Consider the following 17,380-nt stretch of genomic DNA (forward strand, 5'->3'; position numbering starts at 1 on the left):
ATCACTGACTGCAACAGATGGCAAATCCCGAGCTGTACACACATAATATTAGACCGTGGTCTTAAAAACAGGAACAGCATGCAGAAAGAAAACCATAGTGCATTCCCTTCTTTAATTCTTTCAGCATCTCTTCTCGCCAAAACAAGTGTAATGCACTAATTTCGAAGTCGCTAATTTTCGGTGTTGTCTTTTAGACTATTAAAACCAACCACACTGTGCTGCTCTTCCTTAGCTCAGGAGACGAGATTTCCTTTGACTGTGCCCCAGATCAGCAGATCAAAGCAGCAGCCTACGTGCCCCCAACCGTTCTCTCTTACAGGTGTTTCAGATCACATGCAGGACTTGAAGCACAGTATCCAACTGAAGGTACATAGTGGATCTCCATCACTAGAATAAATGAGGAATAAATGCAGGCACCATGCCTACACCTAAAGAGAGATGTTTACACATAAAGCAAAGCAAGCAAGCAAGTTCTTAGTTTATCAGCAGAATGAAGCAGGTTTAGAGCCTTTCATATTTAGGTCAATGATTCTACCTGAGCTGTGATCAGTTTAAACTGGTAGGAGTTGATTCAGCTAAGCAACTCCTGTGATAACTGGCTTATTTCTAGAGAGCAACTCGACCTGGAAAACCATTGTTGTGAAAGACTACGTTTTGCCCTAACAGAGGAAAAAAGTTTGGAAATAATGGCAGCATGCTGTCAAAGTTCTGCCTTTAAGAACTGCCAGTTTTAAAATTGCCATGCACACTGAATAGTTACTCAAAAAGTTATTTATTCCATACAAATAGTTCTAACCTTTGCCATGTACCAGAAAGCACAAAACACTGATGTTAGCTGGTACACTTAAAGAAAAAAGGAGTTGAAATGTAAAAAGAAAAAGGAGTTGAAATGTAAAAAGAGATTCACATTAAAAGGCAAGGATGATCAGAGAAGAAAAGCCATTACAGTAAAAGCACTCCTCCGGGCAATCGACTGTTCCCACATCCCTGCTTGTTTACTGCAGGATCAGGTACCTGAAGGTCCCAACACTCTGGTGACAACACCAGTAGTTTTCAGTGACACTCATTATAAGTAATTTCAGAGACAAATCAACCGAGACATTCAGCAACCCAAGTACATCCCAGTGAGTTGCAGAGACATAACCCTTCTTAAAAATGCCATAAACAGAAAGTCAGGCACCCCCAGCCACTTTTGGCATGGCAGGCTCTGATAAATTTAAATTGAAGGACTACAGCTCATCTTTAAAGAGAATTTGGAAGACTAAATAGCTCTACCTATCACCTTAAGTACTTGAAAAATCGTGACAAGAACTAGAAGTCTTTTTTTTTCTTTTTTTTTTTGGTACTCTGATTGTAACAGACTTTGAGACTTGGCATCAGGCAGACTTCGTACAGTGGTGTTTTTCAGGAGCAGCACCTGAATTCAACTTAAAAAATCTGCAGGGGAAGACACCAAAATACCTTGCTAAATGAGTAGTCTTTTATATTACATTTTTATTTTGCAAGAAAATAAATTATACAACTTAAAAAATAAAATTCAAAAATTAAGCAGTACATCAAAATAGTTCAGCTGGACTGCCATACAGAAACTACCACCATTCAGAATTGTACAGCATTATTATCTTGGTAGTGGCACACATTCAAAATTGTAAATACCATACGTAGATAGATATTACAACTCAGGAACTCAAGTTTGCTCAACACTCCAGACTACATATAGTGTGTATGACAGGAAAGCTTTCATGTATTGTTTATTTCACAAATATGACCTCAAAGAATTACAAAGATAGCATCCCAGTCATTTAGATGAAAATAGAAAACAGTTTGAGTTTAAGATAGCAAATCTTTCTGTAAAACTATCAAATCTTTTTGCCAATTGTATTTTTAAAATTTGCACTTTACAGGACAATGGCATCCCAATGCAAATAAATGCAACATGTGAACATTCAGAACATTTATATTAGGTTTGAAAAGGTGAAAACGAGAAAGCCACATTGTCTTTTCGAAATGTAATTGCATTACAGTCGTAACAAATGAAAGACAGATGAGTAAAAATAGAAGCTAGGGACACCAACTGTGGAAAGAGGAAAATGGAAGACTTCAGAATTGAAACTGAGATCCTCATCAAGTTGTTGGGACAGAGAAAGATTTAACTGTATTTCTTAATTAAACCCATTAAGAGTGATCCCCCCCCCCTCTACACCAGATTTCATTCCATAGCTATTCACCGTGGCAGTGTGTGTGGCAACATGTTTTTCAGATGCAGCACCTCTTTAAGCTAGGTCTTTGGACGTATATATTCATAGCTAAAAATTGCAGCCTTAAAAGTGCGTTGTTGCCATATTGCAAGTGAAGAATACTTCATTTTCATTTAGATCTGAACTCTACCCTCCCCAAAATAACAGTTTACCCCAGGTATCTCCCTGTGCCTCAGGTGATACTAGTTTTAAGTGCATATTGGTGAAAGTGACCTGATAAAGGATGCTAAACGTGATTCTGCATCTTGAACAAATTTGCTGGTGTGAGTCTCAGATTTAATAAAAAACCCGACATCCATTTCCGGTATATATTTAAAGAAAAATGACCATGTCATAGGCACATTACCAATTATATTTCTGCATCCCAGGTGTTGAGAAATATACAGATGACATTTACGTTGTATTATTTCATATTTATTACTTGAGGGAATGTGCAGCTCCTTAGCTTTTAGCAACCTGTTGCTTTCTGCATACACTCCAGCTTCCTAAACAGTCGTATCTGAGATGCCGTCTCTTAAACTTCTCTCTCAGATCTAAATCAATAGCTTCAAAATCAGCATTACTCCCTTTGCAGCTCTTTCCATGTGACAATTTCACACCTGTTCTTCTCTGGTTAAGGGTTGGAATTTTTTATGTTGAAAAGAGTGTGCTCAGACTGTCATGTTTTCCCCCAATTATCCCAAGTGACCATTTATTACTTTTAAGTTACAAAGACCGAAAGTCTTGCAGGATGAAGTTTTTTATTAGAATTTTGTTTTTTAATGTTCAAATAGTTTTACTGATTAACTACACAGAGCACCACTTGCTTTTGATTCTGAATTGCAACGCCACAGGGCCAACACAAAAGATGCAATATTTTAAACAGCATCTACTTTTGAGTATCAATAAAAGCATATAAGATAAGCTGTGGGATTTCAATCAATTGTAATTGGCCAGGTCTCGATTTCTCCCCATCTCTTGTTCATGAAACCCTCACTACTGAAAACTTCTTATTCAAACAGATGTCCAAGTACACACTGTTCTCAGGCAGTCACATTGGCATTTACATTAGTAACAGAGTATGCAGCCTGTTTAAGGGTGCAAACAGCCATTCTTGTAGCTTGCTTTTAAACCACTCTTACTTTACATTTTACTGCAACCATGTGAAAGCAAAACTCCTCCTCTTACTTCCTAGAAGGTTTTCTTTTTTGACTAAAGTTAATTGTATGCTCTTCCCCCTTTCGATCATCAAACAAGATGAGACCTTTAGATGTTGTACTTGAACTGGTTAATTAAAAAAAAAAATCATGCACTTGCAATTTATAGAAGAATATTCATACAGAACTGAGTAAAGCGCAACTTACCTTTTGTCCCAAGACAGGCACTCTGCTCCAGTGATTCATGTTATCAGTCCAGTACATGCTGGGACATTTCAGAGTAGCAGAGAGGCAGGCAGTGCCAAACAGCTACTTAAGATGATTGAAAACAGAAGAGGTAACATTGAAATTCCTGATGTGTATTTGGCACTCTCTCTGCATACACTAAACAAGGTACTTTTCCTTAGCTTTTTACCATTTTCGTTAGAATTATATTTCCTACCCTGCCAGTTTAAAAATAAAAAGCAGAGTCTTTGTTTTTCATATAAAGATGTTGACTTCTAAACAAAAAACCAGTCCAATTGGATTAACCTTGCATGGTATATATAAAGTTACCAATGAGGAATTAGTACAGGGATCTTCAAGTGTTATTTCCTTTCTGGGGGACTTGTGCATCAATTACTCTTTAATGCATTCAGATATATGTAGTCATACTTAAATATTTGGAATACAAATATTAAATGTACAAGGAAATACACTTAATATTTCTGTTCACTATAACAGACCCACCCATGAAAACTGCTTTTAGAGTGAAGTATCATTCAAGAAAGCTTCACCTTCTCAAAAAGGGTTGTAGCAAATCATCCGTCCAAATAAGGTAACAAATAACGTATATCCACTTGTTTACAGCAAACAATTTAAAAACAATGATCTCTTGCTTAAGGAAAAGTATCACCCATGACGCGGAATTACTTTTATGTCACTTATGTGTCAATTATTAAAATCCAGTTACTAGATTGAAGCACTGCTCTAGCCAACAGGTTTTAACTGTAACAAATACGTATCAGTTGTGATGCATGTGTTTGTGTCTCTCAAATGTTATTACATGAAAAGGATCAAAGGTGGACAGTACATTACTCTGTTGATCCAAAACACAAAAGTGAAAGTGCTACTTCTAGTCCTAATTGCATTTAAAAAAACAAACAAACAAAAAAAAAACCAAACCCAAACCAAAACTAATAGCAGTTCCTCAGTGCATGAATATTTGAATATTTTTTCCTTGTGCAAGTACTGGTCATCTAAAAACCCAAACCTGTATTCTTCCTGGTGGGTGTAAATCAAATCTACTTTAAAAAGTTCACAATGGGCTCTTCATGAATGCAAGTTTCCCACAAAACAGCATGCTGTTAAAAGTGTGCAACATGAAGGGAATGCCATCATGCTAGCTGAATGAGATTGGCAAAATATAGTCCTCTGTAAGGTAAGGCAGGGATTTTAATATGTAACGAAAGTCAAAACAAGTCCTTCTGCAGCCCAAACTGTTGCAGCTGTCTGTCCAAGCACCCTTCCATTTATGTTCTCAGCATCCTGCAGAGTCCTCAAATTATGCCATATATATGAAGGTGTTGATATCTGACTCATCTCTTCTGATATATTTGTGCTCTATAAGCCATTCAATTTGCTCTTTTATCATTTTCTTTTGTGGCAAGAACATGTTTTTCAATATTTCTACCAGTTCAGTCTGAAGCTGGGCATTAGTAATTTTCTTCCGCATTTTCATTATTTGGATGATAGCCTCCTGGTGGGGGACAAGAGGAAAAAAAATTAATTTTTTTGAATGCCTGGGTGAAGTGACAAAGTGAACACAGAATTAATAGGGAGCTCCTAGTAAGGCAAGACAGCAAGGAAATCTATATTTTTCCTTAAAAATCAGATATACGCTGCATTTCTTGGCCTAAGTAGATACTGAACTGCTTTTACAAAGAAGGTGATAAAGGAAAAGAATGAAGCACCGGCAAGATGCAAGAGACATAAGACAAGCCCAGTCAAAGGAGAATCTGCAGTTAAATCTTGTATCTAGAGTGTGAATTACTCACTAAAACCTAATGTTCATTCACTCTCTGAGCAGAAGTCACCATTTCCAGGGTGACTTGTGATATACCTCGTGAATACCTCATGAAATACAAGCTTAATGTCAAACTGGAACTCACAAGGAGTTCTCATTTCATAAATACAACCAGGCATTAATCCTTCTGCCGAAAGTAGATGTTAAGTCAGGTGGTACAATTCACAATGTGCATGGTCTGGAATCTAATCTGACTGACAGAAGAGACCTGCAATTTGAAGGTAAAATGGGATTTTTGAGACTCCATTGTAGGTAATGATCTCTGATGCCCGAAATAAATCAGTTTTTTTTAGAACTGTCAGCTCAAAAGATTTGACACGAGTACCTGAGTGAAGGACAACCAACCACAAAGCAGGAAGCTGCAGTTTGTACATTTAAGATATACTTATGAACTTTTCCCTCTAAAGAGAAGGCCTCTCAAAAAAGTCATACTGCTATTACTGAAGCGTGATCCCATCTCTGAGATTACTCTACTCTCTTCATACAGAGCAGTCAAAAAGATCAAGATCAACAATACTGTTTGTTCACATTGGCGGCTCAAGTCAGTCAACTTTACCATCTGCTGCCACCCACCACTACAGAGTTATGCCTTCACCACTTGCTTAATATCTGGTTTGTCCTCTTTAAAAACGATGACCTGGTACATCAGAACAGGAGGCTGGTAACTACAAGTGCACAAATGCACATGCAAAATCCTGTATTCACAAAGGATCTAAGCCAAATAGCAAAGTAAGTTCCAATGGGATTCAAAAGTATTCGTTTCATACATCAACATCCAAATGTGGACCAGCATGCAGTAGTGATAATACAACAAAAGAAATAGGGTAATTTTACATTCCTCTGACAGTTTACTTGCCTGGGTTCGTAATATTCTTAGCTGGACTATTCCTTCATTTTCCTCTTCCCGCATTCTCTCTGTGGTAAGTTGCAATCGACCAATCAAATTTATCTTGCCCCTTTTCTGAACTTTAGCGTTTTTTCTGAAAAAGTTGTATTGTATGAAAATAAGCAAAACATGCATTTTCAATTAAGGAATTCCTGTTAAACTTAAATTACAGCAGCAAGGAGTACCATCACATATCAGATATTTATAGGCTATTAGCCTTGCAGCAGTGAGATTGCTGGCTGACAAATCAAAACTCAATGCCAACGTCTCCACACAATAAGACCTGAATATACCAACATTACAAAAAATCCATCAGCTGAAACTAAGTGTCCAAAGTTAGAAAGTCACCCGTACTATTTTAAAAGAATAAAGTTTCAGAGAAATATATTTCAGTTTAATTATATAAAACTAGGGTTCTTTAGAGGAATTTTTTACAACAAAGTTCAGGAAATTGGACTAGTTCATTTTCCATCAAAAGAAATGTCTGTCTAGCAGAAAAAAAAGGATGAATAACAGATATTGTAACAAAGAAAGCTGACGGCATTCTTCAGTGGTCACCCACAAACTTTCTGTACAGCCTGTCTCTTCTGTCATGCCCTCTCATAATTTCCCAAAGCTCGTAATCCTGATGACAGGAACAAACATCATGGCTCTGGGCAAGAAACTAAGCCCCAGGAAAGCAGATTTGTCACCTCCCTCTCTCCACAGATCCACTTGTCCAGCTACTGAGAATGAGGCCCAGAACCTGAGGTTAGTAGAAAGGAGCCAGTTCTAATCATAGTCATTGATAATAGAGAGAGGCAGAAACCAAAGTAAAACAAGCTGAATGTAGTATATATCATTTAGATATTCTCTCTTTATACTACCTTATGCTCTGAAGGACTTCAAAGCACCAGTAAAAGAGCACTGCAATTCTCACTGAAATAAAGACACTCCTCTCTGGTGAAAGCCACACCAAAAATCCCAGCTTTTGACAGCATACCACATTATTAAGCAGTTTCACTTCCTTTTTTAACTTATCACTCTGCTTTTGAAACTCTGTGTGTCTGTAATAATCAATACAGCACTAGTGCTCTGCTTACATGCTGTTCTTCCTATATGAAATTTCATGGGCTCATTAGTAACAGGAAGATAGCAAAGCCTCCAATTTTGCACCTCATCCCTAGGCGTTTAAGAAATTTAATTTCACAGAAATCAGAATCATAGAAACATTTGTCTGAAGGGGCTGCTGGAGGTCATCTAGCCCAACCACCTACTCGAAGCACGACTATCACCAAAACTAAGTGAGGATAGGGCAGCAAAGCCTGTATCTAGCTGAATCTTGAAAACTTTCAAGGACGAAGGTTAACTTAAAGTGAATTCCTTTAATTATAAAATAGTACATTGTTATTTTACTTTTCAAACATCATCTTACATTAAACTGAACTCCTGGTTCACCGAGAAGAGGGTTCCTTCTGTAAAGTCTTTGGGTGAATTGACTTGAGGTTCATACAATAAAACCTGACGTTTCAGCTTTGGAAATGCTACAAGAGACTACAGAGAAAAAGGGGGGGGGGGGAGAATGAAAATAAAACACCAGACTTTCTAAATGAAAACAATTACTTTTTAAGAACATAGCTCACTGCTGTGCAGACTGTAGTGAGGGAACCACGTAGCCTTGTTTGAAGCTGCTAGAGCGCAACACGAAGATACTAATTAAACCAGAGAGGGGACACAGTTTACCAAATCTCCTTCTGAAATGGGTTAGCATAAGTAAGTAAAATGCATGAACTCACGGCTACAGAAGTGATGCTAAGTCTGATTTACTTGATTTCTCTCTTTATTCTTGAGCTAAATAATTAGAAGTCTGATAGAGCAAACACTGAAGTTATTTTTAAGCAACATGTAATTATCAGGTGCCACTGATTTCCTAGAATTAGACCAGTCCCACTCCAAAAACCACAATCATAACTGTGCTTTAGGCAGTATATGGTCAAAAAGATACTGCTGTTTCCAAAAGCTTAAGCTAGATAACACTGGGTAGAGAGAATGTGTTAATGTAAAGGCTGTGTGTGCTCAACAGTAGTGCAAGGAGCCAGCATTACAACTGATTAATTAGCAAGAAAGGCGTTCACATTTCAGTCTCAAAGTGTTATCTGACAGTGCTTTAAAAATACTAATCCAGTATTTCAGAGCACAAAAATCAGGAAGAAATCTGTTTCAAGAGAAAGGGAAATACCCATAAAGTCCTCCTAAGTTCTGCATCAGGGAGTTCAGTTGCCAGTTTAAGATTTTCAAAGCTGATCTTCTCTCTGGGTCTTTGGTTCCACGCAAACAGCACAGCTAGCTGAAATGTTGTTACCTCCAAGTCATACTGGCCAACCTCGTTCTTAAATGTTATCTGTGAACAGAATGACAATTTTACTTATAAGCTTTTCTGGATCACAAGCTTTCTTACTATTAGAAACACACAAAAAGTACAGTCATTGAGATTGATACACTGAAGAACTATACACTTACAATTCCATTGGACATGAGGTGGTGCCAGTGCAGTTTTCTACCACTGTGATTCTTTTTATAAAATTCTTCAACTTCTGGGATGAGATCTTCTAATTCCGTGGGCAGCGAGACAAACACTTTTTCAGAACTTCGGGACCAGGCGCCAGCATTTAAAATTTTAATATTCACAGAGTCAGCTGTAAGACAATATTGGATTATATGAATCTCCAGGTATAACAGATAGGTAAACAAAATGCATTTTTTTCCTACTCGAAATACAATTATGGAGGACTGAATTTGCAGAAAGTAGCAGGGTGTCTACCTATTTAAACATTAAGGTACTCTATTTATGCACCGCTGGCTTTCTGCCAGCAACACTGATTGAAACCTCTGGTTTTTTGGCTTGCCTCTGCAGAGCTCCTTAAGCCCTGATGCACCTTTATAGCTGATGCTTGTAAGCACTACTCAAGGGTTTTCAGCAACAGCACATCCAAAACTGGATGTTCCTCAGCCTCTCTCATCAGTGAAATTTAATCTCAGAAATGTGATCTGAGCTCTTCATAGCATGCATCCAGCTCTCCTGCTGGCAGGTAAAGGAGGAGCACAGCATGAAGCACTCATGAAGAATGATGAGGGCATAAAAGAAGGGGGCAGTTCAGGCATTCACCTGGTTGATACCGATTCAAGCCCCTGCTTGGAATTTAACTACAAGAGTAGGGAGTCTGTATCTACAAGATTGCTCATAATGAAAACCCACAATAACTTACAGAATAATATAGCTCCAGTGTCAACTGTAAGAAAAAGTAGAGCCTACAGACACTTCCAATGTAGGGGTAACAATGCCCTGAAGACTATGTTCAACCTGCAGTTGATCTAATTTTTAACTCAAGATTCAACAGAATTATCTTTCACTAAGAGAAATGAAAAATAGCAAATCATTTGAAAACAATACCTGGTAAAGCAAGTTTATTATTTTTGTGCATTTCTTTGAAGGCCTGGTTCAAGTCTTCAGACACTTTGATATCCTGGAACATTCTAGCCAGCTTGTTTACATAGTCTGCTGGCATTCCTACTTCCTGTATAAATAAACAGAACACTAAACTATGACATAGCCAACTATGAACAAAAAGCTTCATTTTTTTGAGTTTATTATTTTAAAAATAAATAGCATTAAAGTACACAGGTATCATCACTTTAGAATAACAGTTAATCTACAATGCAATATAAAGTTTTTTTGCATGGATCATAAGTAGTTACCCCTTAAGGGCATATGATGATTCTTTTAAAGAAATCCAAGTGCTAAAGAATGCATGCATGCATTAAAGAATCAATGAATTCTGAGATTTGAAGGAATGTGTAAGGCATGCAAATAATATTCTAATCTACATAAAATTCCACGATTAGAACACACCTCAAATTATTTACATACCAAAACAATAAGTACACTGCATTTTGCTCATTTGCATATGGAATATATGAAGCCTTCAGATAATCATATGTTAAATATTTTAAAATCTTACTACCACTATTAGGATCAACATTTCTCTTAGAAAAGAGCTAAACTGTTTTACTTGCACAAAGTATTGCAATAAAATGGAAGTATAAGATGTCCTGAGTGGCCTGCAATTTAAGATAGAACTCACCTAAGCAAGAAGGATATCTAAGTTCAAGGAGTGGGAATTAATACCACAAGCAAGAGGCACAACCAAAGAAAGAAAGATGTCAGGCTACTTACTCTGAGCCATTCCACCATATTCTCCTCAATTTCACTATCAGCTGATATATCTAATATCAGGCGTCTTGTTAAGTGAGCTTTGTGATATCGCATGAAAACATCTTTATTTTGTACATATTTAAGTACCAAAAGCTGTCAAAAAAGATTTTAATATATTTATTTGCATTGTCAATCAGACAAGTCTTTGAATGCTGATCTAATGCCACTGTACACTATGAAGTAGAAAAAGGCTACGTGACATTGCCTTAAGAGCAACTGTGTTAATACTATCACAGGCATCAGCTATGAATCTTTCGTAATATCACACCTCCAATTTCTTCGTCAACCAACAAGAACCTTCTCTTGAATCAGCAAAGACATTGACACTGGTATGTAAAAGTCTCCTGTATTATTTTCTAGACTAACATTAATTACTGAAATACATTACAGTCTGATATAGGCATTAATTTGCATACTAACTTTGTGAACTGACACAAAGACATGAAACACTGCATAGTTTATGAGATTTAAACACACACACACTTGATGACATAATAAACTCTTTTCCCTATTTACACCTTGCATAACTGTTTTTGAACATCAAGGCCTCAACCCACATAAGGAAATAAAACAAACAAATTCATTCTTTAGAATAATCGAGAAGTAGAAAGCGAAAACATACCACTTCTTTAAGCTTTGCTTCAATTTCTTCAGAGGTTAGTTTTTTGCTTAGTGGTGTTTTTCTTAGCAACATGTCACAGTAATTAGCAAGAAGCTCGGGGCATTTGGATTCAGGCTGTGTTTTCAATCCAACACTAAATAAAAGAACAACAACATATCTTCAAACCGTACAGAGTCCTGCTATTCTGGAGTAGTCACACTGTTAACAAGACAGACCACTCTTTCCTGATCCCCTTGGCAAGGATCCTGGTGGTGAATTCATATCCGTGTTAAACTAATGAAAAATTAGGGATAACTCTTTTTTTCTCGAAAGAATAAATACTACCAAACATTTTCAGACAGCTTCTACACAGATTGATCATTCCAACTGCTTTTAATTTTAGAACTCTAACAATGAAGGATTATGTTCAAATTACAGTTTGAAAACTAAATATTGCATGGCAGTAAGTATTCCAGTAAAGAATTAACAACTGCTGCAGTGAAATGTTTCACTCATCTTGTCAGTATGCTCTAATGAAAGTCTCAAGGACAGGCTCCTGCACTGCATTTCACAGACTCCAAAACCCAACACATCTATCGCATAGTAACAGGATAACATTATTTTATAGCAGGTATAAACAGCAAACCAACAGCTTGGAATTAAAAGCGGATTAAAGTTGAACAAGAAGATGCTACAGTAGACAGACTGTGGTTCTTCAAAAGGCATGCAAGCACAAGGTCATGTTCTGAACCTGTGTCTAGACTAGTGAATAAGATAGCACCAAGGACCAAACCCTACTTCTAGAGTCAGATGGCACCAACTTGACTGCTAGTCTCAAGGGACAAAACCAAAGGCAGCGAGTAATACAGCAGGTAAGCAGCTGTGGGGATGCTCAGGAATCCACTGTTCTTGTTCATTCTCTCACCCTCTCATCAACTAGTGTAGACAGTGATAAAACTCTGTTCAGACAACTTGTCCTTTTTAATTCATGAAGCAACTTGCAGGCTAGTGTCTTCTGCCCTCCTAAAGACCATCTGGAGTAAAGGCAGATCACTAGTCTTTTGGTTATTACAAGACAGAACCCTCATTTAATCAATGTGTTCCCAGGTACTTCTGAACAGGAGTCTTCAAGATCCTGACAGCAATGAAAAAATTACCAAATCCCACGTTCTTAGGCTGAACTTAACGGCACAAGTTAAGCAGGATGAAGTTTCATTTTACTTAAACCAGGCTGCATATGTAGACAACTTGAAAGAGCTTTGGAAGAAGAATGCTGAACAGAAGACCATCGCCATCATGGTGGTTTCTAAGAAATCACTAGGCAGGTCTAGTGTTAGGAGTGAAACACAGTTTGAATGAGGTATTGATCTGGATGCTCCCAAGGGAAATTAAAACATTAGCAGAGACCTAAAACCTCCTCCACCTCGCCTACACCTGTAAGAAGTACACAAACCAGGGATCCAGTCTTTTGTGAAGGTGTTCCTCCAACAACATAAAAACAGCAAGGCTAATCCCTGTCCAAGCTTACCATTATTCCAAAACCACAGAATAACAGCCAGAATGCTGAACAGATATTGATACCCATCCACCCCTAACTAGAAGTAATTGGAAAGGGAAGCTTTGTTTCCGTAGCAAATCAGACTACAAACTCTATATAAATAATCCCAAAAGCAATCCCAATAGTATCAAAAATAGTGTGGCCAGCAGGACTAGGGAAGTGATCGTCCCCCTGTACTCCGCACTGGCGAGGCCACACCTCGAATCCTGTGTTCAGTTTTGGGGCCCTCACTACAAGAGAGACCTTGAGGTGCTGGAGCGTGTCCAGAGAAGGGCAATGAAGCTGGTGAAGGGTCTAGAGCACAAGTCTGATGAGGAGCAGCTGAGGGAACTAGGGTTGTTTAGCCTGGAGAAAAGGAGGCTGAGGGAAGACCTTATCACTCTCTACAACTACCTGACAGGAGGTTGTAGAGAGGCGGGGGTCGGTCTCTTCTCCCAAGTAACAAGCGATAGGACAAGAGGAAATGGCCTCAAGTTGTGCGAGGGGAGGTTTAGACTGGGTATTAGGAAATTTTACTGCACTGAAAGGGTTATCAAGCATTGGAACAGGCTGCCCAGGGAAGTGGTTGAGTTGCCATCCCTGGAGGTATTTAAAAGATGTTTGGATGAGGTGCTTAGGGACATGGTGTAGTGGTGGTCTTGGTAGTGTTAGGTTTACGGTTGGACTCAATGATCTTAAAGGTCTTTTCCAACCTATACGATTCTGTTATTCTTTTAAATATATACAGATTCCTACTCAAGTGGCACACGGCATGTTAAATGTTAACAATCAATTACCTGACTGCTACCTTCTCTTGGCTAAGTTAGCAGAGTCACTACTGTAAGCATGGTTTTTCTGGAGTCACACAGGTCTGCTTAATCTACTGGAAGTTGTTTAAACTAACCTGGTTAACCCTGCACTGAAACAAAAATGTAACATCCAGACAGGTTATGCTCACAGCTGGCACACCAGGAGGTGGTAAACAGCTCGTGCATGGTTACACCTCAGTCAGCCAGAGTTATTCCCATAAAGATTACTGCCTCAGTTTTCCCCAGGACTTTCACTGAAGTTGCGGCAGAGTTATACAGCTCAGGTTTTTGGAATTAATAACCCAGGAAGGTATTATTAAATTTAGCTAACAAATTGACTCATTACTCTACTATAAAAGAATAGATCCCCAATTACTACAAATAAATTTGAGTTTAAACAGGCTGCTATTCACTGATCCACTGCCATGTGAAGACTGTCTTGCCAGAGGTTGATAAGCAACCTGAAATTCCATAATGCAAAGAACACAAAGCACTTTTAAACACAGTGTTACTTTTTGAAGAGATACTTTAAAAGAGAAGCTAGATCTTTAACAATTTAAAAACCTTGATTCACATAAAGTTTATATGGCTCACCCCTTTTGCTTCAATGGCAATTCAAGTTTAAATATTGTAGCATCATTCACAACTGCTTTGTACGCCTGAAAAATAATTACAGATAATCAGTGCTTCACTCAATTTCTCTCTTTAACATATGAATCACAAAGGTTTTATCTCTCTTTAGATTACTGTAACATGAAATTAATCCCATTTTTTTTATTAGCCCAAAGTTTGTGGATTTGATTTTCAGTATGAGAGTTCAAATCTTATGACTCAGTTTCCCATTAACTCATGTTTTGCGTTTTCCTCTTTTCCACTAACATACTACTTTCCTTAAAGCAGCAACTTAGGAAGGGAATGCATGGAGCAGGTTGCATATCTGAAGTCATGAGACTACACTCAAATACATAATAAATTCTAAACATAAATATATTGCTGAATCACACATTAAGGTGCTCAACACAAAGATCACCTTCTGATGTGCTCTACAACATTACAAATCTGAACACAACTGCATCTTTATGCATGACTACAACACAAAAGCTAATCAGCTGGTAGTAAGTTTCATCAATATTTTAGTCTGCATATTACTAGAGTAAGAGCAGCTTCTAGATTTAACAGTGAATGGGCACAAAGATTTCAGAGACATCATAATGTGAGTTACAACAATTCTTAAACTGAAACAAATGATCAGCAGAAACACATACCTTATCTCTTGCAGTAAGAAATCTTGGATCATCTTGAAAAGCTTCTTTAACCAACTTACTAAATCGATTAAATAGCGTGAGCAATTGCTCTACGTATTTCTCAGAATCCTAAAGTTAGAGGCGAAAAATCAAATAAAAAACCAAGTCTCCACAGGATTCAGTATGAGCTTACATGTAACTCCCTAATCTGTAATAATGTAGTATCCTCAAGCCTGCATACTATGAATGAGCATTTTATCTTTATTCTCTGTACGGAAGAGCTCTACAGCATGTAAGCCTCAACACAGACTTTCAGGATAGTATTTCCAATATACAAACATATATATATATATATATAAAAAAATATAACTTTCAAATATTGTATAATACATTCTAAATAAAAAAAAGTTTTCAAGGACCAAGAAGAGGCACATCCTAATTGCTGCAGATACTCAGGCCTCCTAGACCCAGAGAAAAAGATGATAAAAAGATGAAAAAGAACAGTGGGGAAAAAAACTTTTAATTTCCACACTGAACAACTACTCTTAGATTGAAAGCAAATTTCATCAGAAGTTAAAATTCTGAAAAAATTGATTATGCCTTTCTGACGCTAACACAAGATGCTAACACAATCCTACTGTATAAGTATCCCATGCACTTAATTTGTAACCTTTTCTTTACTGCAAATTGGATTCATGTTTTAAAGCTACAACTGAAAACATAAGGAATAAAAAAATTATTCTAAAGACATTTAAAACTTTCAGTGGATCAAAATTTGATGTTTAAACATAAAAACTTCAAAAATTATTTCCATTCACATGTATGTCCCATAATTAAAGAGTATTTAACTTCTGCAAAGTCGTTTTTTCATTGTCATTTTATTAAAAAAAAAATACACTTACAGTAGTAATAGTTTCAGCAGCTGCTACCATATCTGCAAGTCCAGCACTAACAATATGTTCTTCCAAATCTTTTAGCATAGGCTCTATGCCATTTGGAACTTTATCCATCAGTGAAAACATTAAATGCAACTCTGAAAGATACAAATACTGATAAAGCCACCAGTCAAAGACCTGTATAAAACCCAAATATACTGCGTTTCTGCTAGGGATATCCCAATGGAAGACTGAATATGTAAAGAACAGGTAATCCAATTCATCCCTTAAAAGGAAAGCTGTTTTGAATACTGTTCTAATTCTGGTCCCACAAGGAGATTCTTTTGAAGGCAAAAAGAGATGTTTATTGCAACGTAATACTTGCTTATGCATATAATAATCACAAGCTTGAATAAAAACACCTTAAGTCAATGGCAATTTGGATGAAGTCCAGGTTCTCAGTATAACTGCCTTAAAATCCCTGGCAAAAAAGGGATTCCAGTTTCAGTTGGAAGCCTACAGGAGTTTATGCAACAAATTGTATGGATTCAAGATTTTTTTTTTTTTTTTAAATTAAAGCCAAACAGAGCTGTCTTTGCATATCTTCCAATACCGTCTACAATGTTTTGTTTTAATTAAAAGCCTGCCAAATTCTAAAGTAACCAAAACTGACTAAGGCAAACAGCATTTTTTCCTTTCTGTCTTCCCAAAGAGTTTATTTAGCTTTTCTGAAAGCTACCAGTTCAAAAAACTTTAAAAACTGATATGGTTTATTTGTCTACTTTTTGTAAAGGTATTTCAACACTGCTAAAAAAAAAAAAAATCCAGTAGTGAAACATCAATAATCATCTTGACAAAGCTGTCCACAAAGGAACACCTGGATTAAGGCCACCAGATTGTTTGAGACCACAGAGATTTGAACTAAACACAACAAAGGACTCTGCTTAATGAAGTAGAACTAACTGATCATGAACTCTGATTCTTTTTTTGATAGAAAAAGAATTGATAGATTTGCTTAGTTCCTCAATGCTACATCTAGTGTGAATGGGGACAAAAGCCAGAGGCCCTGTCTTTGTTTTCTCCTCTGCAATACTTTTGTCAGTGACATCAAGATCCTTTCACCACTGAGGATGATATATGTTATCAACTTCTGTATCCCAACAACTGTTGCAGAACTAAATAGAAAAGCAATGCCCAGAGAACAAAAAAATCCTTTTAGAACATAACAATGCAAACTAAAGAATGGAAACTACCAACAACCTTCAACAAGAACTTGCAATGCTACTAGAGACAACTCACAATGGGCTAAACAATGGGATTTCAGGAACCAGAAAAAAAAAAATGGAGTCAGAGGTATTCTCAGTGCAATTTAGAGGTACTGTAAGTGATGGCAGCACTGTTTTACATAGGGCAAGTCCAAAAACCTCACTCAACTTTTACTGGATCTTTTCATTTGTACTTTAAAAAAGGGTGAGAGGGAGGAAGAGATGACGGAAAAAAGGAAACAAAAAGATATATTAAAGGGTTCTACAGCTGTTTCTGTAAACTAGTGATGGCATGAATAATTCAAGAAAAAGAATCCAGTGGTTTCTCCTAATAAGCGGTGGCAAAGGAAGACTTTAGGTGCCTCCCTAGAACTGTAGGAACCCAAAAAAAACCCAGACTCTTCAAAGACAGATTTCAAAGTAACAAAACCAAAACAACCATTTTACTGGAA

General features: G+C 37.2%; 1 protein-coding gene across 3 annotated transcripts in view; it reads right to left on the bottom strand.

Moving 5' to 3' along the window:
• Window positions 1-1,491: 1,491 nt before the first annotated feature.
• The window catches only part of CUL5 (cullin 5), a 34,899-nt gene continuing 19,010 nt past the window's right edge, over window positions 1,492-17,380 (bottom strand). The window contains exons 9-20 of one of the 3 annotated variants that reach the window (XR_012040479.1): window positions 15,691-15,821; window positions 14,810-14,917; window positions 14,139-14,203; window positions 11,220-11,352; window positions 10,559-10,690; window positions 9,776-9,899; window positions 8,845-9,020; window positions 8,564-8,725; window positions 7,760-7,878; window positions 6,316-6,439; window positions 3,602-5,132; window positions 1,493-2,074 (exon numbers count right to left, since the gene is read on the bottom strand). Coding sequence is in view for 2 of the 3 variants with exons in the window: in XM_072850599.1 (XP_072706700.1) it covers window positions 4,938-5,132; window positions 6,316-6,439; window positions 7,760-7,878; window positions 8,564-8,725; window positions 8,845-9,020; window positions 9,776-9,899; window positions 10,559-10,690; window positions 11,220-11,352; window positions 14,139-14,203; window positions 14,810-14,917; window positions 15,691-15,821 (1,469 nt within the window). In the remaining variant the exon portion in view is untranslated. Of the gene's footprint in view, window positions 5,133-6,315; window positions 6,440-7,759; window positions 7,879-8,563; window positions 8,726-8,844; window positions 9,021-9,775; window positions 9,900-10,558; window positions 10,691-11,219; window positions 11,353-14,138; window positions 14,204-14,809; window positions 14,918-15,690; window positions 15,822-17,380 lie in introns of all 3 variants that reach the window. The other 2 variants (XM_072850599.1, XM_072850600.1) reach the window with 2 other exon arrangements.

This window comes from Ciconia boyciana, chromosome 1 (assembly GCF_034638445.1).
Source record: "Ciconia boyciana chromosome 1, ASM3463844v1, whole genome shotgun sequence".
Lineage (NCBI taxonomy): Eukaryota > Metazoa > Chordata > Aves > Ciconiiformes > Ciconiidae > Ciconia > Ciconia boyciana.